Source organism: Bufo bufo, chromosome 6 (genome assembly GCF_905171765.1).
Source record: "Bufo bufo chromosome 6, aBufBuf1.1, whole genome shotgun sequence".
Lineage (NCBI taxonomy): Eukaryota > Metazoa > Chordata > Amphibia > Anura > Bufonidae > Bufo > Bufo bufo.
In genome coordinates this window covers 157,412,528-157,437,499 of record NC_053394.1, presented here as the reverse complement: position 1 = coordinate 157,437,499, position 24,972 = coordinate 157,412,528, and the positions used below count along the sequence as shown (strand labels likewise).

At 44.5% G+C, this 24,972-nt stretch overlaps 2 protein-coding genes across 7 annotated transcripts in view; both read left to right on the top strand.

Annotated features, from left to right (window-relative positions):
• LOC121005375 (oocyte zinc finger protein XlCOF6-like) overlaps window positions 1-24,972 on the top strand; it is a 916,661-nt gene that overhangs the window by 495,137 nt on the left and 396,552 nt on the right. The window lies entirely within an intron of this gene.
• LOC121005394 (gastrula zinc finger protein XlCGF26.1-like) lies at window positions 492-19,858 on the top strand. Of its 4 annotated transcripts, XM_040438124.1 has the most exons (6): window positions 10,276-10,336; window positions 11,752-11,863; window positions 14,917-15,008; window positions 15,178-15,263; window positions 17,428-17,529; window positions 17,785-19,858. In XM_040438124.1, exons 5-6 carry the CDS (start codon window positions 17,454-17,456, stop codon window positions 19,359-19,361), a joined length of 1,653 nt encoding a protein of 550 aa, XP_040294058.1. In that variant the 5' UTR covers window positions 10,276-10,336; window positions 11,752-11,863; window positions 14,917-15,008; window positions 15,178-15,263; window positions 17,428-17,453; the 3' UTR covers window positions 19,362-19,858. The 4 variants fall into 4 exon arrangements, with proteins under 4 accessions (XP_040294059.1, XP_040294060.1, XP_040294058.1 ...); XM_040438125.1 differs by lacking the exons at window positions 10,276-10,336; window positions 17,428-17,529; window positions 17,785-19,858 and adding exons at window positions 492-635; window positions 4,650-4,691; XM_040438126.1 differs by lacking the exons at window positions 10,276-10,336; window positions 17,428-17,529; window positions 17,785-19,858 and adding an exon at window positions 492-635.

Genomic DNA, 24,972 nt, shown 5'->3' with positions numbered 1-24,972 from the left:
TGTGCTAGCGGCCATCTAGCAGCCCATGTCCCCAGCTCTATGCACTAAATCCTGGTGACAGGTTCCCTTTAAGGGCGGATTCACACAAGCATGCTTGGTCCAAGCCCATGTGTCAGCTGCATCTCCTGGAACTGCCCTGACCAGAACTGTTTTATGATGGTCAGCAGCTCCTATCTGATCGCAGGACTACTGTACTGTACTCACACATCAGGAGTGTAGGAGCCGAGCATTCAGGCTTCCTCTTTGACCCCTCTATCGTTTTTGGGGGTTATTCTGTTTTCATTCACTCTTCATGCCCTATTTAAATAGAGACACTTCAGATGTCCTGTAAATACCGTATTCATATACAACATTGGGGTAGAACCTGCAGAGGCTGCAGCAGTGTAGACAAGACAGGAGGATTTATAAGAACACACCTCTATCAGGAGACTGACACGTACACCCTGCGCCCACCGACTCACCCGGATGTAATTTCCTGTCTGTAGATGCTGGAGCCTAATGGGTTAAAGGACCTTTGATGATGTCATGATCATGTGATCAGTCACATGTGTGGGAGGAGTCAGGCTCCAGGCTGTGCTGCTGGATGGGTTTCAGGAGTTCATTCCTTGATTGTAGGACAGTGTCCTCATGAGCAGGTAATAAGAATGTACATGCGCTGCACTCAACTCTGCACTGTATACTTTACACACACATTTCACTGCTTTACACATAGCTCTGCATTGTATATGTTACACATAGCTCTGCATTGTATACTTTACATACACACTTTGCTATACACATATCTCTTCATTGTATACTTTACACATATATCTTCATTGTATATGTTACACATAGCTCTGCATTGTATACTTTACACACACACACACACTTCACTTTAAGCTTTACATATAGCTCTGCATTGTATACTTTACATACACACACTTTGCTATACAAATAGCTCTGCATTGTATACGTTACATACACACTTTGCTATACACATAGCTCTGCATTGTATACGTTACACATAGCTCTGCATTGTATACTTTATACACACACATTTCACTGCTTTACACATAGCTCTGCATTGTATATGTTACACATATCTCTTCATTGTATACTTTACACATATATCTTCATTGTATATGTTACACATAGCTCTGCATTGTATACTTTACATACACACTTTGCTATACAAATAGCTCTGCATTGTATACGTTACACATCTCTTCATTGTATATGTTACACATTGCTTTGCATTGTATACGTTACACATAGCTCTGCATTGTATACATTACACATAGCTCTGCATTGTATACATTACACATAGCTCTGCATTGTATACATTACACATAGTCAGGTCCACAAATATTGGGACATAGACACAATTCTAACATTTTTGGCTCTATACACCACCACAATGAATTTGAAATGCAACGAACAAGATGTGCTTGAACTGCAGACTGTCAGCTTTACTTTGAGGGTATTTACATCTAAATCAGGTGAACGGTGTAGGAATTACAACTGTTTGCATATGTGCCTCCCACTTGTTAAGGGACCAAAAGTAATGGGATAATTGGCTTCTCATCTGTTCCATGGCCAGATGTGTGTTATCCCCTCATTATCCCAATTACAATGAGCAAATAAAAGGTCCAGAGTTCATTTCAAGTGTGCTATTTGCATTTGGAATCTGTTGCTGTCAACTCTCAAGATTAGATCCAAAGAGCTGTCACTATCAGTGAAGCAAGCCATAATTAGGCTGAAAAAACAAAACAAACCCATCAGAGAGATAGCAAAAACATTAGGCATGGCCAAAACAACTGTTTGGAACATTCTTAAAAAGAAGGAATGCACCGGTGAGCTCAGCAGCACCAAAAGACCCGGAAGACGCGGGAATACAACTGTCGCGGATGACCGAAGAATTCTTTCCCTGATGAAGAAAACACCCTTCACAACAGTTGGCCAGATCAAGAACACTCTCCAGGAGGTAGGTGTATGTGTGTCAAAGTCAACAATCAAGAGAAGAATTCACCAGAGTGAATACAGAGGGTTCACCACAAGATGTAAGCCATTGGTGAGCCTCAAAAACAGGAAGGCCAGATTAGAGTTTGCCAAACGACATCTAAAAAAGCCTTCACATTTCTGGAACAACATCCTATGGACAGATGAGACCAATATCAACTTGTACCAGAATGATGGGAAGAGAAGAGTATGGAGAAGGAAAGGAACTTCTCATGATCCTAAGCATACCACCTCATCAGTGAAGCATGGTGGTGGTAGTGTCATGGTGTGGGCATGTATGGCTGCCAATGGAACTGGTTCTCTTGTATTTGTTGATGATGTGACTGATGACAAAAGCAACAGGATGAATTCTGAAGTGTTTCGGGCAATATTATCTGCTCATATTCAGCCACATGCTTCAGAACTCATTGGACGCCGCTTCACAGTGCAGATGGACAATGACCCAAAGCATACTGCAAAAGCAACTAAAGAGTTTTTTAAGGGAAAGAAGTGGAATGTTATGCAATGGCCAAGTCAATCACCTGACCTGAATCCGATTGAGCATGCATTTCACTTGCTGAAGACAAAACTGAAGGGAAAATGGCCCAAGAACAAGCAGGAACTGAAGACAGTTGCAGTAGAGGCCTGGCAGAGCATCACCAGGGATGAAACCCAGCATCTGGTGATGTCTATGCGTTCCAGACTTCAGGCTGTAATTGACTGCAAAGGATTTGCAACCAAGTATTAAAAAGTGAAAGTTTAATTTATGATTATTATTCTGTCCCATTACTTTTGGCCCCTTAACAAGTGGGAGGCACATATGCAAACTGTTGTAATTCCTACACCGTTCACCTGATTTGGATGTAAATACCCTCAAATTAAAGCTGACCGTCTGCAGTTAAAGCACATTTTGTTCGTTTCATTTCAAATCCATTGGGGTGGTGTATAGAGCCAAAAATGTTAGAATTGTGTCGATGTCCCAATATTTATGGACCTGACTGTAGCTCTGCATACTTTTTTTTTTTTTATCTACACCTTTTCTTTCCCAGAAACAGCTGCGGTCCTTCCAGTCCTCACCTGTAAACTTCCTGCATGGAGTCACATGTACTGTTACAGCTAATAACTGGCCTCCGCGGTGATTTGTCCCTAAACAGCAAGTGAGCCAGAAGTGACATGTCACATCACCGTTGACGCCAGTCATTGGCTGCAAGAGAACATACAGTATGGCCCAGTCCATGTTTTTCTTCAGTGTTGGTGCATTTCTAGCTCGGCAGTGAAATAAAAACAAAACTGTGTGAAGGAAGCCTTAGAAAAATAACAGAAAGGGGCACCAGGTCCAACTATGCCCATTAACAATCATTTTTAATGTGGGGCATTGTAAATGTTGCTATGGGACCCTATGATTTCTGCATAGGGAAAGAGAATTTACCAGGTCCCGTTGGATACTGTTGGATACTTTTAACCCTGTTATGGCTTATAACCCTGCTGTGCTCGTTTTGAATTTATAATATTATTTTCAGTGTTCTGCTGGCTTATGTTTCTTCTTCGTTTCTGTTTAAAGGCTGCTGACCTAACCTCTGGAAAGGTCATCAATATCAGATCGTTGGGGTACAACTCCCAGCTGTTAGGTCAGGTGCTTTTATGAGCGCAGTGGCCTCTTCCTAGACCCTGTGACATCACTGTAAATCAGTCACATGACCTAGTTGCAGCTCAGCCCCATTGCAATACCAAGCTCAGCCGCTATACCATGTACGGCACTGTGCTTGGTTAGCTGCGCAGCGGCTCCTTAAAGAGACCCTTTCACTGGTCCATGAATTACAATATAAGTACATGGCACTGTATGGCATTATTAATAGATGTAATCGCTGTCATTTTTTCCCTTACGCCCATGACAGCACCCTTGAGAGACCGCCTCCATCCAGGACAGGAAACAGGAACCTTTAAAGGAGGGGCATTGTCGCTATAGCACCAGTTCCTGTTTCCTGTCCTAATGATAGGACCGTAGGTGGAGAGCTAAAGTAAAGGCTGCAGGAGCCCCTTACTTGACATGTATATAGGGGTTACCTGGTGAGGCGTAAGTCTCCACTAGGAGTCACTTAGCAAGACTGGGGCACTCCTTGTTCCTGGACTTGTATCGGACCAATGTTCCTGGGCAGTTCCAGCATGTTGGCGCGCCGGACCCTTCTTGCAGTGTTGAAGAGGTCCGGGGCATCTTCTCTCTCCTTCCCTGCATCAGCGGGGGGGGGGGGGGGTGGACGGAGAGTGTTCCTGGCGCGATGCGCGTGTATACCGGAAGTTGCATGACGTGACTTCCGGTATTTGGAATGCATGGGTTCCGAGGTGGAAAGCATGCCGGAAGCAGGAAAGGGATTGATGCTTCCGGTTTGGCCGCTTGGGAACGCCTGCAGGGACCCGGGCTTAGGGTTTTTGAACCCTGTCCTCTCTTCAGCGTGCTGCCAGAAGGATCCCAGCTAGCCTGTATGTGTGTGTGGATACCCTAAATGGAAAACTCTCTCACATCTGGAATTATGGAGGAAGAGAGTAATCAGCGTGCTAATGTCCAGGAGGGTCATGATGGCAGACAGGTATTCCTGGTGGGGTAAGGGGGTTTGATCCCATCCTTTTACTTTCTTTTAGAATCTAATAGGGCTAATTATCTTGTTTTGTTACAGAATACCAAAGAGGGCCGTAGAAAAGCCACGTCTAAGACTAAGGTAAGGGAGTGTGCTGTATGCAAGAAAAAACTCGCACACTCCTGGTCCAAATTACTATGTCAGCATTGTGTGAACAAAGTAGTTGAGGAAGAATCCCCATCCCTGCTTTGGAGTATCAAGGACATGGTTAAATCTAAAGTTTCGGACTCTATTAAAGTGTTTGAGAAATGTCTCCCCGCCTGTGCAATGGGCAAACAGGGTCATGTCAACGTGATCTCAGATTCAGAATCTTCTGATAAAAATGAGCAGGGGGAGGTCCTGGGCGATTCAAGTTCTTCCTCAGATGAAGAATTCTCCGGTAGACCCTTATTTTCCCCAAAATATACGGATTCCTTACCTAAAGTGATCAGAGCCACTAATGAAAATAGATTAGGCTAGAGAGCAGAAGTCTATTCAAGACATTATGTTTTGGGACTTGGGACATAAGCCGCCTAGAGTCTTCCCATTAAATGAAAATATCAAATATTTAATTCAAAAAGAGTGGATCAAACCTGATAAGAATTCTTTCATCCCTAGAAGTGTTAAGAGGAAGTATCCTTTTAAGGAGATCGAATCCTCCAGTTGGGATAGGCCACCGAAATTGGACGCCACTGTAGCCCAAAACTCAAAAAGAACGGCTTTAACATTTGAAGACTTTGGTACATTGAGGGATTCAATGGATAGAAGGGCAGAGGTCTATCTTAAGAAAGTATGGGAGGCCTCTACCCAAGCTTTTAAGCCCAACATAGCCACTACCTCTACAGCCAGGTCTTTAAACTATGATTGCAGCAGTTGGAATCCCAAATTCAAAACAAAACTTCCAGAGATTAGCTTCTTGCAGTTTTCCCAACAACTTTCAAGGCGGTAGATTTAATCTCTGATGCCTCAGAGGATGCAATAAGATTGAATGCTAGATCAGCAGCTCTGTCAAACTCTGCTAGAAGGGCTATTTGGCTTAGGGGTTGGTTGGAGGATACAGGTTCGAAAAACAAGCTATGTTCTATCCCTTGTCAGGGGGATTTTCTTTTTGGGTCAGTTCTTGATGACCTTTTAGAAAAAGCCTCTGATAGCAAGAAAGGTTTTCCTGTTTCCAAACCCCCTAGAAAGCAGTTTTTCATAGGAACAGGAGGGTTTTCAATAGATAAGACAGAAAACAAAATAACTGGAGGGCTAGAGGTAAAAAACAACAAAAGTTTACTTTTCAACTCCCAATCTGGTTCAGGGCCTAAGTCAGGTCAGCAGTGACAATTACGGTCCAGTGGGGGGAAGACTCTTTCTCTATTCTCAGGCTTGGGAGGAAATCTCGGCAAGCCCGTAGATAAATGGAATAATAAGAGAGGGTTTTCGCCTAGAGTTTGTGCCTACCCCCCCCCCCCCCCCGAAAGGTTAAAGATTACAGATCTATCTGCAAATTGTGTAAAAGATGTGTCATTAAAGGGGTTATCCAATTTCAAGAACCCCCCCCCACACACACACACACACACACACGTGCCGGGACCCTCATCGGTAATATACTTACACTGCTCCTGGCACCGCTCTCCTGGTCCCTGCACCACCGCTGCTGCTTCTCCCTGCATACGTATGAAAACATCCGGTGTCAGGGGGGAGCAGCCAATGGCAGACGGGGACGGCAGCTCGGCAGCTAAATTGGAAAAGGTAAAATCTGGTCCCTTCTCAGAGGTGTGTCTTACTGGGGTTAATCCTGGACTCGTTACCACAGCGGTGTGTCCTCCCTCAACACACTATATCTCGCCTAAGGAAAGATCATTAAAGCTCTGGTAGCCTCAAAAAGACAAACTATCAGGCAGGGCATGTCGGTGTTAGGCAGGGTGACCTCAACAATCCCAGCTGTCGGTTGGTCCCAGTATTATTCCAGGATACTTCAGTGGCAGATTCTGAAGGAATGGAAGGGTTTGTTGTTCCCTTAAGATGCCTCACTTCTCAGGTAATACAGTCCCTAACCTGGTGACTCAGGGATTCCCGTGGGCACTACAAGAACAGATAATGATTACCACAGATGCCAGTTCTACCACGTGGGGTGGGTGGGGCGTATTCTCAATGGGGGGTTCTGCAGGGAGTCTGGAACTTAGAGGAGAGTCGGATTCGTAAAATGTGAGGGAGTTAAGAGCTGTTTTCCTAGCCTTGAGTTTTTTTTGCCCAAACCTCTCAAAAAGGGGTAAAAATCTTTTCAGGCAATGCTACCGTAGTATTCTACCTGAACAGACCCAGGGAGGGACAAGATCAGAAGATCTAAAGGCATTAACAGTGGAAATCATTCTCTAATTATGCCTCTTGTTCTATTTATAAAAGGAGGTGCACCTAAAAGGATCAGAAAACAAAGTGGCAGATTTTTTAAGCAGAAACCACCTAGATGAAGGAGAGTAGTGTCTGAATCAAGAGGTCTTCAATCATATAGTCCAACTTTGGGGTCATCCCTGGGTAGATTTGTTTGCAACCAGACTTTAGGTCTAAATGCTTTCTCTCTTCCGTAGACAGATCAACTGCTGTATGCTTTCCCTCCTCTAAGGCTTCTCCCGAGAGTGTTACAGAAGTTGAGGCAGGAACAGACAAGGCTTATTCTCATTGCCCCTTTCTCGATTAGAAGAACTTGGTTCACTTGGCTGAGAAAGTTGTCCCTTGCAGATCCCTGGATTCTTCCGTCAAGACAGCACCGTTTGTTTCAGGGGCCGGTCTTTCAGAGGGAAATCTTAAAGCATAGGGGTTTAAGATTTCTACCCTTCTAGGGTCATTTCTATCCTGCAGGAAAACGACAACCTCCTCTATTTACCTTAGAATTTGGAAGTCTTTCTTAAACTTCTCTAAAGTCCAGATTGATCCTTTCAAGTCCTCCTCCTATGTCTAGGATTCTGGATTTTCTGCAAGAGGGTTTAATTAAGAACCTAAGGCCTAGCACTCTTAAAGTCCAGGTGTCTGCCCTTTCTGACTTCTTTGACTTTAATATTGCGAACCATCCCTGGATTAGGCTTTTTTTTAAGGCTGTTAGTAGAATTAAGCCTCTGAGTAAGTCTTCAGTTCCTCCGTGGGATCTAAATTTAGTCTTGTCTAGGATGATGGAGCCTCCTTTCGAGCCTATACAGGATTTATCTATCAAAACTCTATCCTTTAAAACATCTTTTTTTTTCGGCAAGGGGAGTTGGGGAGATTTCTGCCTTCTCGGCATCCCCTCCATATACTAACATTTTGGAGGATAGAGTTCTCATCAGACCAGATCCATATTTTCTTCCCAAGGTGGTTTCGCCTTTTCATAGATCCCAAGACTTTGTCCTCCCTTCCTTATGTCAATCTCTGAGAAACGAGAAAGAAGGGAAGCTCCATTGCCTAGACGTCAGGAGGTGTCTCTCTGAATATTTGAAGGTTAGCAGTCAGTGGAGAAGATCTTTTAGGCTGTTTGTGCAGTTTGGAGGGAGGAGTATCGGTGATAAAGTTTCTTACAGAAACTTGGCCAGATAGATTGTTGGGGCTATTTCCTTAGCCTATTCTTCAGCGGGTGAGTCTCCACCTTTTTGGTTTTGGCGCTTACTCAACTAGGTCCGTCTCTACCTCCTGGGCGGAAAGAGCTGACACATCCTTTGTAGAGCGGCCACCTGGAAGTCTCCATGTACAGTCGTGGCCAAAAGTTTTGAGAATGACACAAATATTCGTTTTCACAAAGTTTGCTGCTAAACTGCTTTTAGATCTTTGTTTCTGTGATGTAGTGAAATATAATTACATGCACTTCATACGTTTCAAAGGCTTTTATCGACAATTTCATGACATTTATGCAAAGAGTCAGTATTTTCAGTGTTGGCCCTTCTTTTTCAGGACCTCTGCAATTCAACCGGGCATGCTCTCAGTCAACTTCTGGGCCAATTCCTGACTGATAGCAACCCATTCTTTCATAATCACTTCTTGGAGTTTGTCAGAATTAGTGGGTTTTTGTTTGTCCACCCACCTCTTGAGGATTGACCACAAGTTCTCAATGGGATTAAGATCTGGGCAGTTTCCAGGCCATGGACCCAAAATGTTGACGTTTTGGTCCCCGACCCACTTAGTTATCACTTTTGCCTTATGGCACGGTGCTCCATCGTGCTGGAAAATGCATTGTTCTTTACCAAACTGTTGTTGGATTGTTGGAAGAAGTTGCTGTTGGAGGGTGTTTTGGTACCATTCTTTATTCATGGCTGAGTTTTTGGGCGAAATTGTGAGTGAGCCCACTCCCTTGGATGAGAAGCAACCCCACACATGAATGGTCTCAGGATGCTTTACTGTTGGCATGACAAAGGACTGATGGTAGCGCTCACCTTTTCTTCTCCGGACAAGCCTTTTTCCAGATGCCCCAAACAATCAGAAAGAGGCTTCATCGGAGAATATGACTTTGCCCCAGTCCTCAGCAGTCCATTCACCATACTTTCTGCAGAAGATCAATCTGTCCCTGATGTTTTTATTTGGAGAGAAGTGGCTTCTTTGCTGCCCTTCTTGACACCAGGCCATCTTCCAAAAGTCTTTGCCTCACTGTGCGTGCAGATGCGCTCACACCTGCCTGCTGCCATTCCTGAGCAAGCTCTGCACTGGTGGCACTCCAATCCCGCAGCTGAATCCTCTTTAGGAGACGATCCTGGCGCTTGCTGGACTTTCTTGGACGCCCTGAAGCCTTCTTAACATGAATTGAACCTCTTTCCTTGAAGTTCTTGATGATCCTATAAATTGTTGATTGAGGTGCAATCTTAGTAGCCACAATATCCTTGCCTGTGAAGCCATTTTTATGCAACGCAATGATGGCTGCACGTGTTTCTTTGCAGGTCACCATGGTTAACAATGGAAGAACAACGATTTCAAGCATCACTCTCCTTTTAACATGTCAAGTCTGCCATTTTCACCCAATCAGCCTGACATAATGATCTCCAGCCTTGTGCTCGTCAACATTCTCACCTGAGTTAACAAGACGATTACTGAAATGATCTCAGCAGGTCCTTTAATGACAGCAATGAAATGCAGTGGAAAGGTTTTTTTGGGATTAAGTTAATTTTCATGCCAAAGAAGGACTATGCAATTCATCTGATCACTCTTCATAACATTCTGGAGTATATGCAAATTGCTATTATAAAAACTTAAGCAGCAACTTTTCCAATTTCCAATATTTATGTAATTCTCAAAACTTTTGGCCACGACTGTACGTTTTTTCAGCACTATAGATTGGATTTAGATTCTAATGAGCATTTGTCCTTTGGAAGAAAGGTTTTAGAGGCAATATTTCCCCCTCCTAGGCTAGTTCTATTCTAGTCGTCTCTCAAGGGTGCAGTTATGAGCGTAAGGGAAATTCAGGATTCCACTTACTGGTAATCATTTTTCCATGAGCCCATGACAGCACCTGGGATTTATTCCCTACCCTATATTTGGGGTATTCTTATAGAAAAAAATAAAGACAAGCAGGAAGAGATATAGTTATGAGTCTATTTGTATATATAAAAAAAAAAATGTAAAAAATATACATATAAAAAAAAATATATATTTAGAATTGTAAGATGGGGACGAGTTCTCATAATTAACTAGTGCTATAGGGACAATGCCCCTCCTTTAAAGCTCTCCACAAAGGTTCCTGTTTCCTGTCCTGGATGGAGGCAGTCTCTTAAGGGTGCTGTCATGGGCTCATGGAAAAACGATTACCAGTGAGTGTAATCCTGAATTTTCCCCAAAAAAGTCATTTCGTCTTATAGTCTGAATGCTAATGACCGCTTCCATTATGGAAGCGGTCATTAGCATGCAGGAGGCATTGGGAAGTGAGGGCAGCGCTGTGCTGGCTGTACTCACCTCCCCTGGTCGTCTTCTGGGTCTTGCTGTGGTGTCCTGTCCGTGCACAGTGGCAGGACGTAGTGCAGGTAGACACGCACTATGACCTGATGCTGTGCGCCGTCAGTGAGTCCTGGATCTGGGGGCTGGGGTTCCAATCTGAGGCTGAGTGAGGTTGGGGTGTCCGATCTGAGGCTTAGTGGGGCTGGGGGGTCCGATTTGACATTCACTGCCTGAGAGACGTTAAATAAAAAAATAAAAAAATATTTATTGGTATAACTGCTGATAAAAGACGGAGTATATTCACAACCGGCAGTAATTATTCTCCAAGTCCCAATGAAAAACCAGCAATGGTGTAGCCACTCTGCACATAATAGATAGCTATGCAGTGACTGCTGGAGGGACTGGAGGAAAGATCAAAAGCATGAGGGTTGAGTTACCTGTAAAGTATAGGGGTATATTGCCCCAACCATTTTATCACACACTCCAGTGTATCCAATGCAGGTGTGTGGCGGCAATTCAACTCCACACGCCAGTGGTGGGGAGAGCGAACCCAGTGATTCTGGTATTTAGTTCCCTCTAAGTGTGCAGGGACAATGCCCAATGCAAGCCCCCCTGGTAGAAGTGTGGTGATGCTTGCTGTGTGTTCACACAGTGCTAAGTACGCACTAAACCCCACCAAATTATAAAGCACCCCTCACAGAGTTGGCTACAAGACTACAGCCAAGGGGATGCTGAAAACCTCCTACTCAATTACCCCCCGTAGTGCTCAACGTGTTTCCATTGTATATAATTTCATCAGGAGAATAATCTATGGGGAATCTAAGGAGGTCTGATTTGAGACTAAGTGGGATCTGATCTGAGGCTGAATGGGGCTGTGAGGTCCCATCTGAGACTGATTGGGGGTCTGTTGTGGGGTCTGTTGGGGCTGATTTTTAGCCAATGGAGGCTGGGGGTGTCTGATGGGAGGCTGAGGGTCTGATATGAGGCCGATGAAGCTTGGTGGTTTGATCTGATGAATGGTGGTCTGATTTGGGGATCTGCTCTGAGGTGTGAAAATATATATTTTTTTCTTATTTTCCGCCTCCAAATCTTAAGTGCATCTTATAGTCCGAAAATACGGTATATGGGATATTTCTGATTACCATATGGGCAGAATGTATGGGGTCTCTGAATAATTACCATACAGAAATAATATTGCCATCTATTTCATCTCATTATCATCTTAACACATTTCTGTTAGACATCTGCAATTTGCTCTTGAATTGTACATTATATGAGCTCCTTGAAACAGGGAGAAGATCTAATTGATATTAAAGTTGAAGTCATAGAGGGAGAAGAAGAGATGTGTGTGGTGGGAGATGAGCAGTGTAAGGAAGAGGAGATTCCTGTAGATACCAGCCCAGGTGAGTAGCAATCACTTAATGCAGTCATCTTGATATCCTCTTCTTTTGATTACCACATACAATATAAACAATGGTGGAGATTTATTATTATTGGTGCACTTACTCCAGAGCAGCAGGCACATGCCTTGATGATGAATCTGTGCGGAGGGAAAAGCCCGTTCAGACCGGACATTGTTTTTTTGATATTTTCTCATTGACAAAAAAAATGCACCCACATAGAAATGTTGAATCCAAAAAAAGCAGTAGCCGAGGCTCACCTGGTCCCAGGTTGAAATTGAGGCACGGACATTCGCCAGGAACTCAGCGATGGTAGAAATATAAATGAAGGAGGGAATGCAGCTTCCAAACAACGTGTAGATGCTTTATTGAAAAGTGCTAAAATCCAGACATGTACATCAGGTCTACACGTTTCAGATCACAAAATACAGATCCTTACTGTGATGAGTAAGGCTCTGTATTTTGTGATCTGAAACGCGTAGACCTGATGTACATGTCTGGATTTTAGCACTTTTCAATAAAGCATCTACACGTTGTTTGGAAGCTGGATTCCCTCCTTCACATAGAACAGGGATGGGCAAACTGCGGCTCTCCAGCTGTTGTAAAACTACAAATCCCATCATGCCCTGCTGTAGGCTGATAGCTGTAGGCAGACTGGGCATACTGGGAGTTGTAGTTTTACAACAGCTGGAGAGCCGCAGTTTGCCCATCCCTGACAGAAATGTCGGATTGCTGCAAAAATCGGCTTGCAGTTATGTCACAGGCAGATATGTAAATGATTATACTGGGTCTTGCCACAAGAGTGTGTAAAAGTGCTTCCCCTGCTTCCCTATAGAGGCTCTCAGAGGCCACTTTTGTTTAGTGTACCTCTTGGTGACAGGTCGCTGTATTCTACGATACAGGTCGCTGTATTCTACGATACACTTGAAGAGATTATGCTCAGCTGACAAACTTTGAGAGGGAGCACATCACTGGACTGAGAGAAGCAGGATGTTCATTTCTACGGATTGCCCGCTATCTAGGCTGTTCTGACCTAGCTGTTAGGAGGTGATGAGAGCATTGGTCACATGAGATCATGCACACACAGCAAATGGTACAAATGGGTTCCGGGCAGTCTAGACAGACCACAAGTAGAGAGGATCATTTGATTGGCCAACAAGCACAAGCAGCTTCCCCACTTTAATTGTCCACTATCCAGACACAGGTCACTACACACCCCTGTTTCTGCCCGGACCATTTCCAGGCATTTAGCAGAAGGAGATTTGGTGTCACATCACATTGCCTGTTATGTGTCCTGACATTGACAGCCACCATTGCCTTTGTTTGCAGTGTTCTACTACAGACTGGAACCATATTGTCTTTAGTGACTAATCCAGATGCTGTTTGGGATCCCACAACAGTCAGATTTGAGTATAGAGGCCTCATGGTGAGCTTTTCAATCCTGCCTTTGCTATGTTGGGACACACTGTCCAAAATGCAATTGTGATGATCTGGGGAGCCATCGCATGCAAGCATTATCCTGCTGAAAAATGCCAGTTGGAAGCCATGCCATGCGAGGAACACATGTGACTGAAGAATGTCCTGCATATATCGCTGAGCTGTTAGTGTCCCTCATATCACTACTTGGGATGACCTACTGTTTGTATGCGATGGCTCCCCAGATCATCACAATTGCATTTTGGACAGTGTGTCCCAACATAGCAAAGGCAGGATTGAAAAGCTCACCATGAGGCCTCTATACACATGAGGCCTCTATACACACACAGCAAGGGTTTCCCAGGAATGTATCCACCAAACTGCAACAGTTCCTTTGCCTGCCTTTCACCAGATTTATCGCCAATCAAGCATTTACAGGACCAAGTGCACCATCCATGGCCAAATGTGCCAGAGGATACCATTCAGAAACTGGCTGTCACAATCGTCACCTCTGGCTGTGACCTTCTGTCTATGCTCTCGCTGCAGCTCCGTTCCTGTGTGTTATTTGTGGTTCTTTATGGGTTAACTCCCCTGTGTGCCTATTAGGAGTTAATCCTCTCTGTCTGCTCCATGGGTGTGGCCTCTCTGCTGCACCCATGGAACATGTATATAAGGCTGAGGTTTCCTCAGTTCTGTTTCAGCTCTCCTGGTGTGTGTTGTCTTGTCCTGTTCCTTGTTTGTACTCACTCTCCCATGCTGCTGACCCATGGGATCCGTGTCTGTCTGTGCTCTGTGGGTTTCCTACTTGTATTTCCCGTCCTCTTCCTGTGTTTTGTTATCTGTTCTGCCAGTTATGTTTTGAGTCACCTTGTGTATATTCATATGTCTCTGTTCAGCAAGCCCTTGCTGCAGAGTGCTATGAGCTAGTCCTTCTCTGCTCATTGCCACTCCTGTTCCCTTGCTAGAACTCCTGCTTGTATTTTTAGTTGCCTGTTTGTTTATGTTTGCATATTTACCGTCGGTACCTTCTGGTACCTGTTGTCCCTGTCTAGTTCACGCTCCAGAGTGGACCCTGGCAACTCCCTGCGGCAAAGCCTAACCCTACCATCTGGGGCCCTAGTGAATACCAGGAGTTGCTTAGTCACGCCCCTCTGGAGTATTACTAGACAGTGGCGCAGTGGGGGTTTTTCTCCCACTGTGCGGACAGTACATAGAGCTCTCAATTTTCTCTGTGTTTCCCTCCTTGGTTTCTGTTTGCGCAATAAACTCTGTTGTGACTGTACCGTATTGCTGTATGTTTTTGCTTTGACGACGTGGAGGTCTCTCCTGGGACCTCCAACTCGTGACACTGGCTGTATAACAGGGTACTAGAGCCTCCTTTCAGTTGTATAGTTTTCGTTAAAAATAAACTTCATCTTTCACTCTAATATTGTACTCACTTATATCATTACAGTGACACATAGAAAGTTTCATTCGATTCCAACAACTTCTTCTTGGTGTTTTTTTTGTCAATGAATGTCCTTGAATCTTGCACTTCTCAACTTGCATCGTAAAAGTTCAGTATGTGTCATAATAGTAGTGCAGGTGCTTTATAAAATGGTAGTCGACAAACACCAATTTTCAACTGATGTTTCCTACAGATGGATGCAGTAAGGGAAATCCATTAGAGAGATGTCCTAGTCCTCTGTATACCTGTCCAGATAATAATCATAATGTCCCACATGATCATCAGGTAGGTGGAGCTGAGGTCTCACAACCCACAATGCTGACTTGTAGGCTTCCTTTGGAAAGATTCCTGACAAGTAACATTGTATTTGTATGTATAGAAATATCACTGAAAACGGCACCATTCCCTTAATAATGACTTCTGTGATTATGTAAAATGAATTTACACTTTACAGGTTTGTATCAAGGAAGAGATAAATGAGGAAGAAGAGGCTCTACCTGTGGCCATGAATTACACAAACTCTAACTGATGTCCCTACTGGTGAGTAATAACTCATGTGAGGGTTGTAGCGGAAGGAAGGGGGAGTTGTGCAGCAGTCACTGGACAGCCCCTAGTGAACTGTGGGACTTCGCTTACAGGGAATCTGGGTTGGGGTGTTTCTTTATTACTAATTTTGTTTCTCTATGGTAAAAGATATTGGTGGTTTAACCCCTTCAATTTCTGAGGATTTTTAATCTTTACACTTTCACAGAGCTACAAGGACAAGTTATACTTTCTAATGACATCATTTACTTTTGCATACAATGTGGTAGGAAGCTGGAAACAATTTCTAAATGGGGTTGAATTTGCTGGCCACAAGTGGTTGGCTGAAAAACTGATTAAAGGAGTTTTCCAATTTTAAATTTTTTATTAACTGACGACTTATCCTCTGGATAGGTGATCAGTATCTGATTAGTAGGGGTACCTCACCCGGGAGCCCCGTCGATCAGCTGTTTGAGCAGTCAGTAGCGCCGCGGCCTTCTCTCTTCTTAACAAGCACAGTGCTGTACAATGTATAGCAACCTAGCCCCATTCATTTCAATGGGCCTGTGATAGCTAACCTCCGGCACTCCAGCTGTGGTAAAACTACAACTTCTAAGATGCACACTTGCTTGGCTGTTCTCAGAACTCCATAGAAATGAATGGAGCTTGCTAGGAGTCCTAGTTTCACCACAGCTGGAGTGCCGGAGGTTAGTCATCACTGGCCTAGGCCATGTGACCGACGACTGTGACATTACATGTTTGTTTGGAGCCTCAGAAATGCCAAATCTGCCTTGGATATACCCTCCAATTTAATGTCGGAGGAGAACATCAAAATATTTTTGGGAGAAAAATTAAGTATGGCCAGATGTCCCCTTTATTTTCTAGGCTTGGGATTTTACTGGCTTGAAGGTACACTTCTGGGCAAAATGCCCTTTTACCACAGAACAAACAAAGACCTAGTCTCCTCCTATCCTTCTTTGACTTGGAGAGTCTTAGGGGACCAATTTGCATTGGTTCATTTACAGTCAAACAAGAATAGGAAACTTCAATAGGACAACATGAAGTAACCTCCCTTTCTGATACGCCTGTCAATATTAATGTCCAAAGAAATTAGACTATTCAGAGATTCACATGGGGGAATTTCTACTATGGCATCTTTAACCTGACCCGAAAGACTCAAATAATATTGACTGCATAGGGTAATGTGATTTCAGTCACTAGCAGTAACCCACCATCCAAAAACTGCAGGATATTCTAGAACTGCCCTACGTCCCTGTTCAAGGTGTGAAGATAGGCAACAGATGATGAACAGCATTGTGTTGGACTCAAAGCTGAGAGAAAGACATCCATACTTTGTGGGATATCCAGGCCTAAAACTAAATGCCCATGACTGAGGATCCCCTGCAAAATAGTCTTAATTCCTTCTCTTTGGGTCCCTGGAAGTATTGGGGGGAATTTATCATTAGTTAATATTTGAAGACAGTTTTAATTGAGTCTGCATTGGCGTACTTTGAAACTAACTTATCAAATGTCGCATGGCTCATGTTAAAACGCTTTTGTCTAGAAATGCTACTCCAGTTTTCTAGACCACCTCTCGACTGGAGTGAGTTTATGACTTTTTTTTTTTTTTTTAAGTCTCTGTTATAAATTTGGGGTGACATTCATTTACATAGCTAACCATGCCCACTTTCCCATGTACTTTTCAACAATGGAGGGAGGGAGTGGTGTAAGAATATAAAAAGTTGAACATTTTTTGTGCAAGTGACCTCAAAAGTCACAAAGCCCCTATTTTGTAACAGTTTTTAAGCCACAATTCTGGAGTGCAGGGCTTGATAAATTCTCCTCTAGGTATCTTCTATTACCAAGACCATGTTGACAAAAAGGGATAACTGTAACCCTATTTGTCCACTGACTTTTCCCAGATCAGAGTCTCCTGATGGCTCATTCAATTGACAGCTACTCTCCCATCACCTCTTCCTGTGCACATGGCCACTCAGCTTGGCCAAGCATGTACATGTTCTGAATGGGTAGAGGGGAGAAAGACACTGCACTGAAGACGTCACAAAGTCCCTGGCCTATCAGGATAAAAGGGTGAACAGTGGCTATCACAATTTTAGCATGTTTTTGTATATTCAGCATTTTGGTAGGCTAAGATCCTAAATGCTTCTTCTTTCATTTCTAGATTACGGATACAAAAGAAAAATTTCCATGCACAAATCTACAGAAGAAACCAGCACCACCCAAAGTATACATCCTGGACTTTATAAAGAACCTTCTCCTCATACATCAGATATTGCTACAGAAATGAGTACTCAAAGGGGGAATAAAATATTTTCATGTTCCGAACTGAAGAAAAAAACTGGTGAAAAAACAGTTGCAAGGTCCCTACTTCGCAAATTATTTAAAAGGCAATCATTTATTTGTGCCAAGTGTGGAAAATGTTTTAAACATAGGGTGTTCTTGTTAACGCATAAGAAAATCCACACAGGAGAGAAGCAATTTCATTCAGAATGTGGGGAATGTGGTATATGGGAAACATCTGTTAATGATCAGAGGGCACACATAGGCCAGTTCCCTTGCTCTGAACATAGGAACTATTTTTCCCAGAAGGGTGATCGTTGTAATCCCTTTAAGATCCATAAAGGCTTGAGGCCATTTTCTTGTTCTCAGTGTCGGAGATGCTTTACCTGCAAATCATCCCTTCTACAGCATCAGAGAATTCACACAGGAGAGAGGCCATTTTCCTGTGGGGAATGTGGAAAATGTTTTACCAAGAAATCGACTCTTGCTCAGCATCAGAGAATTCACAAAGGAGAGAAGATAGTTTCCTGTCCAGAATGTGGAAAATGTTTTTGCAACAAATCAAATCTTGCTGACCATCAGAGAACTCACACGGGGGAGAAACCATTTTCATGTTCGGAATGTGGGAAGTGTTTTGCTCACAAATCAAATCTAAGTAGACATGAGAGAAGTCACATAGGGAAAAAACCATTTTCTTGCTCTGAATGTGGAAAATGCTTTACCAAGAAATATCTTCTTGTTCAGCATCAGATCTGTCACACTGGAGAGGGTCAGTTTTCATGTCCAGAATGCGAAAAATGTTTTTCCACAAAATCAAGCCTTGTTGAACATCAGAGGAGTCACACAGGGGAGAAGCCATTTCCTTGTTCAGACTGTGGGAAACGTTTTGCCAACAAATCAAATCGTAATAGGCATGAAAGAAGTCACAAGGGAGAAAAGCCATTTTCGTGTTCGGAATGTGGGAAAAGTTTTACTAAGAGATCAGGTCTTGTTCAGCATCAGAGAAGTCACACAGGGGAAAAGCCATTCATGTGTTCAGAATGTGAAAAATGCTTTTCCACCAAATTAAGTCTTGTTGAACATCAGAGAATTCACACAGGGGAGAAGCCATTTTCATGTATAGAATGTGGGGAATGTTTTACCAATAAATCAAAACTAGTTATACATCAGAGAAGCCACACAGGGGAGAAGCCTTTTTTATGTTTGAAATGTGGGAAATGTTTCACCAAGAAATCAAATCTTGACAAGCATCAGAAAATTCATGCAGAGCAAAAACTATTATTTTGCTTGGATTGTGGGCTTCATTTCACAAAGAAAGCAGAACTTGTTGAACACTCTAGAATTCACACAGGAGATAGGCCGTTTTCATGTGCAGAATGTGGGATAAGCTTTACCCGGAAATCGGTTCTTGTTCATCATGAAAAAAGTCACACAGGAGAGAGGCCATTTACATGTTCTGAATGTGGGAAATGTTTTGCCCATAAATCATATCTTCTTCAGCATGAGAGAATTCACACAGGAGAGAAACCATTTTCTTGTTTGGAATGTGGGAAATGTTTTACCAAAAGGTCAGGTCTTATAAGACATCGGGAGATTCACACGGGAGGGAAGCTGTTTGAATGCTTAGTGTGTGGCAAATGTTTAACCCAGAAATCAGGACTTGTCAGACATCAGAGAACTCACACAGGGGAGAAGCCATTTTTGTGTTCAGAATGTGGCAGATGTTTTACACAGAAATCAAATCTGGTTGAGCATCTTAAAATTCACACCCGAGTGGAAGACAGTATTGAACCCGGTTGGGTTGGATTAATCTAAATTTTTTATTTGCACATTTTACAAACCCTGTTTATAAAACCATTTTTCTTATACCCTGTTGGGGAATTCTGAGTTAATAAAGGGGTGGGGGCATCTCTATTCAGGATCCCCATTTGTTGTCAAGAGACAAAGGGCATGTTCACACTGAGTTTTTTCTGTGCTGAAAAAAAACAAACAGGGAATTAATTCAGGATTCCTTGTGGATTTTTGGATGCAGTTTATATTCTGTGAGCGGTAGCTTTCTTTCCGGGGATCATCCTCACAAATACCTTCGCAGACAACAGGTTTTCATGTCCCAACTCGTGCTTTATTGCGACACAAGCAGAAAACAAACGATACAAAACAAAATGAAAGCCTGCCCGGCTAGGCAATACCTAAACACAGTATATCCGTGACTCACCTAAGTCACCGTTCACACACACGTGAACCCATGCGGCTTTCCTCAGCCTAATGTCAATCAGCCTCCTGGCTGTTACCACACCGGTGTCTTTTGGGGGATTGTGGTCTAGTCGCTGGACATGCAACCCTTATCCCCAGGAGTCGCAGGACACCCCAAACCTCAGGTCACACACAGAATTACTCCAGACTTCTGTACAACACAAGACACACCCTTCTCACTTTGAGGACAGCTGTCACTACCAGAGCTTTGGGATGTTCTCACAGCTCTGTTTCTCCACCCCTGTGAGGATGTCACTACTAGAGCTGGGAGGAGTTCTCACTGCTCTGTTTACTTTTGGTTTCCTTCCTCCCAGCTGTTCCTCATGCGTTTGATTTCCCTCTCTTTATATCACCCCTCCTCCTATTGTAGGGCGTGGATTATAGTTCTCATTTCAGTTGTAGCTCTTGCTTTAGTATCTTCACTTGTAGCTATCTGTTCACTGGACCTGTATTCTGCTGCAGCAAGCACTCCGGATATTGCCAGCTGTCCTTGGATCAGTCTTCTCTGCGGCTGCAACACCTTCAGCTAAGTGTACAGACCTAGTTGTGTACCAGATTATTTTCTGACTGGATCTGAGGTGGCCACGGTTCCCTCCATATACTGAGTAGGGCACCGGTGGCCGTGCCCCTTCCACTATTCTAGGGGTTACAGTGGTCATCAGTCTTAGGTACGTGGGCATGCCTCGTTCCGCCATTTGGATCCGGGCATGTGCTTAGCAGCATAGGGAGAGCTTTGAGGGTCTGACAGGGGTCACCCTTTATCCTCCCTAGTTTGGGTCCGGTCAGTAGCTCTTTTACTGTGTATACTATTGTTGCTCACATACAGCCGTGACATTATAATCCACCAAAACCGTCCTTTTTTTTACATGGATCCGCTTTCTGGCCTGGTTGACCGCATGCAGGGTCTTTCTTTGGAAGTAGCGGATCTCCGTCAATCTATGACTCAGCTTCAAGCATTGGGCTCTGCTCCGGCTCATGGAGTCTGTTGCGAGCCAAAGGTCTCACTTCCGGAAACGTTGTGTCCCCACTCCTCTGGTAATGAGCAGCAGAGGGTGAGGATTGTCATCTCCCTGCTCAGGGGTAATGCTCAGACTTGGGCCTTTTCGCTGCCATCAGGGGATCCCTCCCTTCGATCCGTGGAAAGATTTTTTGTGGCCCTGGGGCAGATTTATGATGACCCGGATCGTGTTGCTCTGGCCGAATCTAACTTACGTGTTTTATGCCAGAACAAACTGTCTGCGGAGCTTTATTGTTCTGAATTTCGGAGATGGGCAGCTGATTCGGGTTGGAATGATGCTGCACTCTGGAGTCAGTTCTGTCATGGTCTCTCAGAGAGATTGAAAGATGCGTTTGCTTTCCATGAGAGACCAACGTCCTTAGAGTCTGCCATGTCATTGGCGGTACGCCTTGACAGGCGTCTAAGAGAAAGAAACGAGACCACTCTGTCCAGCCATTGTCAGTCTAGGTGCAGTGGTGCGGACTCATTCAGTGTGCAGGGGCCTCATCCTGTCTCGCTCCCTTCTGAGGAGGAGCCCATGCAGCTAGGTCGACTTGCCCCTGATAAAAGAGGATTTAGTCCTCAGAGTATGGTGTGTTTTTGTTGTGGGGGCATAGGTCATTTGGCTAATGTTTGTCCGTCTAGGAGATTCTTGAACTGTACTAAGAGCGATAATAAGAGAAAAACCTCAAAAGGTAAATTCTGCTTCATCTGCTACTTTGGGCAAAGTTAATGTAGGAATTGATGCTTTTCCTCTGACCTGCAGTTCCCGTTTTCTCCTGTCTGCCAGGGTGGCGCTAGAGAGCAAAGTCATTTCTTGTGAGATTTTTGTCGATAGTGGAGCGGCCGTCAATCTTATTGACACTCAATTTGTAGCCATGCATGGTTTTCAGGTTTGCACATTAGAAAAGGATATACCTGTTTTTGCTATTGACTCTGCTCCACTCTCACAGAGATCTCTGAAGGGCATTGTTCACAATATCCGGCTAGCTGTAGGTGACACTCATGTGGAGGATATATCTTGTTTTGTCCTTAACGGATTGCCTTCTCCTCTAGTTTTGGGGTTACCCTGGCTCACTAGACATAACCCCACTATTGATTGGCAAGGAAGGCAAATAAATGAGTGGAGTGACTTTTGTAGAGAGAATTGTCTCACAGCGACTTTTGCAGAGGTGTCTACTAAAACTGTGCCATCATTTCTCTCTGATTTCTCGGACGTGTTTTCTGAGAGCGGTGTTCAGGAGCTACCTCCTCACCGGGAGTTTGACTGTCCCATTAACCTCATTCCCGGCGCCAAGCTGCCAAAAGCACGCCTCTACAATCTCTCACAACCGGAAAGAATCGCAATGCGAACTTATATCTCAGAGAGTCTCGAGAAGGGGCATATTCGTCCCTCAAAGTCACCTGTGGCCGCGGGTTTTTTTTTTGTTAAAAAAAAAGATGGCTCTCTGAGACCTTGCCTAGATTTTAGGGAGCTGAACCGTATCACGATTCGCGATCCCTATCCCCTTCCTCTGATCCCGGACCTCTTCAACCAAATTGTTGGGGCCAAGGTGTTTCCCAAATTGGATTTGAGAGGCGCGTACAACCTGGTCAGGGTCAGAGAGGGGGATGAATGGAAAACGGCCTTTAATACCCCTAACGGGCATTTCGAGAATCTCGTTATGCCTTTCGGCCTGATGAATGCTCCGGCCGTCTTTCAGCATTTTGTTAATAGTATTTTCTACCATTTAATGGGGAAATTTGTATTGGTGTATCTTGATGATATTTTGATTTTTTCCCCTGATGTTCAGACCCATCAGGATCATCTTTTTCAGGTTCTGCAGATTCTGCGGGAAAATAAATTGTACGCCAAGCTGGAGAAATGTCTTTTTATGGTATCGGAGATTCAATTTCTGGGTTTTCTCCTCTCTGCTTCTGGTTTTCGCATGGATCCGGAGAAGGTCCGTGCTGTACTTGAGTGGGAGCTTCCTGAGAATCAGAAGGCATTGATGCGCTTTCTGGGTTTTGCGAACTATTACAGAAAGTTCATTTTGAATTATTCCTCTGTTGTCAAACCCCTTACTGACATGACAAAAAAGGGGGCAGATTTTTCCTCTTGGTCGGAGGAGGCGCTTGCAGCCTTTTCTAAGATTAAAGAGAGTTTTGCGTCTGCTCCCGTCTTGGTGCATCCCGATGTTTCCTTACCTTTTATTGTTGAGGTGGATGCTTCCGAGGTGGGTGTGGGTGTGGGTGCGGTTTTGTCCCAGGGCCCTTCTCCTGCCAAATGGCGACCCTGTGCCTTTTTCTCTAAAAAAACTCTCCCCGGCAGAGAGAAACTATGATGTGGGAGATAGGGAGTTGTTGGCCATCAAGTTGGCTTTCGAGGAATGGCGCCATTGGTTGGAGGGGGCCAGGCACCCTATCACTGTTTTTACCGACCATAAGAATCTGGCATACTTGGAGTCGGCCAGGCGTATGAATCCGAGACAGGCCAGATGGTCTCTGTTCTTCTCCAGATTCAATTTTTTTGTTACATTCCGACCTGGGATAAAAAATGTGAAGGCTGATGCTCTCTCTCGCTGTTTTCCGGGAGGAGGAAACTCCGAGGACCCGGGTCCCATTTTGGCGGAGGGGGTAGTTGTTTCTGCTCTATATTCCGATTTGGAGGCCGAGGTCCAGGCTGCCCAGACTGAGGCACCTGCCCGTTGTCCTTCTGGGAAGTTGTTCGTGCCTCCTGAGCTACGTCACAAACTCTTTAAGGAGCATCATGATACGGTTCTTGCTGGTCACCCCGGGAGTAGAGCCACGGTAGATCTCATTGCTCGGAGATTTTGGTGGCCGGCTCTTCGTAAGTCGGTGGAGGGTTTTGTGGCTGCTTGTGAGACGTGCGCTCGCGCTAAGGTCCCTCGTTCACGGCCTTCAGGTTCCCTTCTCCCGTTACCCATACCTTCCCGTCCTTGGACACACCTGTCCATGGACTTTATCACGGATCTTCCTCGTTCCTCGGGGAAGTCGGTGATCCTGGTGGTGGTGGACCGTTTTAGCAAGATGGCTCATTTCGTACCTTTCCCTGGTTTACCCAATGCTAAAACGTTGGCGCAAGCTTTTGTCGACCATATTGTTAAATTGCACGGCATTCCCTCTGATATTGTTTCTGATAGAGGCACGCAGTTTGTGTCCAGGTTCTGGAAGGCTTTCTGTTCTCGCCTGGGGGTTCGGCTGTCCTTCTCTTCTGCTTTTCACCCGCAGTCGAATGGTCAGACTGAGCGCCTCAATCAGAATCTGGAGACATATTTGCGCTGTTTTGTGGCAGAGAACCAGGAGGATTGGTGTTCATTTCTCCCTCTTGCTGAGTTTGCTCTGAACAACCGTCGTCAGGAATCTTCTGATAAGTCACCATTCTTTGGTGCATATGGGTTCCATCCGCAGTTTGGGACATTCTCGGGAGGGGCTCTTTCTGGTTTACCTGAGGAGGAGAGATTTTCCTCGTCTTTGTCTACCATTTGGCAAAAGATTCAGAGTAATCTTAAAAAGATGAGTGCGAGGTATAGGCGTGTGGCTGATAAGAGACGTGTGCCTGGTCCGGACCTGAATGTGGGTGATCTGGTGTGGTTGTCTACAAGAAATATTAAACTGAAGGTTCCCTCCTGGAAATTGGGTCCCAAGTTTATTGTCACGGCTGAGGATGGGGGAAACCCTCAGCCGTGAGGTGCCAGGTGTTGAAGTAGCTACTCGGCCATGAAGCCACAGGACAGGGAGCAGGTCACCTCCTACAGCGTCCCTACCCTGACCCTAACTCCTAACCTGCATGGGCCGACCTTTAAGGTAGGAGGGCCCATGCGCCGGAACCTCGGAGCCCTGTCTTACCCTCCGCAGATCCCTGAGCTAGGAGCTGGGTAAGGCAACCTACTCCTCCTTGACACGGAGGAGCAGGAGCCTCAATGGCCAAGCTGTTGGGAAAAGGGGAACAGAAACAGCAATACGGAAATGGCAGGTGAACAGACATTCACCAACCTGCCACAGCCCTGCTGACTGGATCCCTAAACAGACAGGGATCCAGAACCGTTATGCTGCACAAACACATATGAAAATCCCAACAGACAAACTTGCTACAACACACACATAAAGACATAGGCAAACATAAAACTATACTATGAACTGTAAACTCAAACTATGACCACAGTGGTGGCTCTC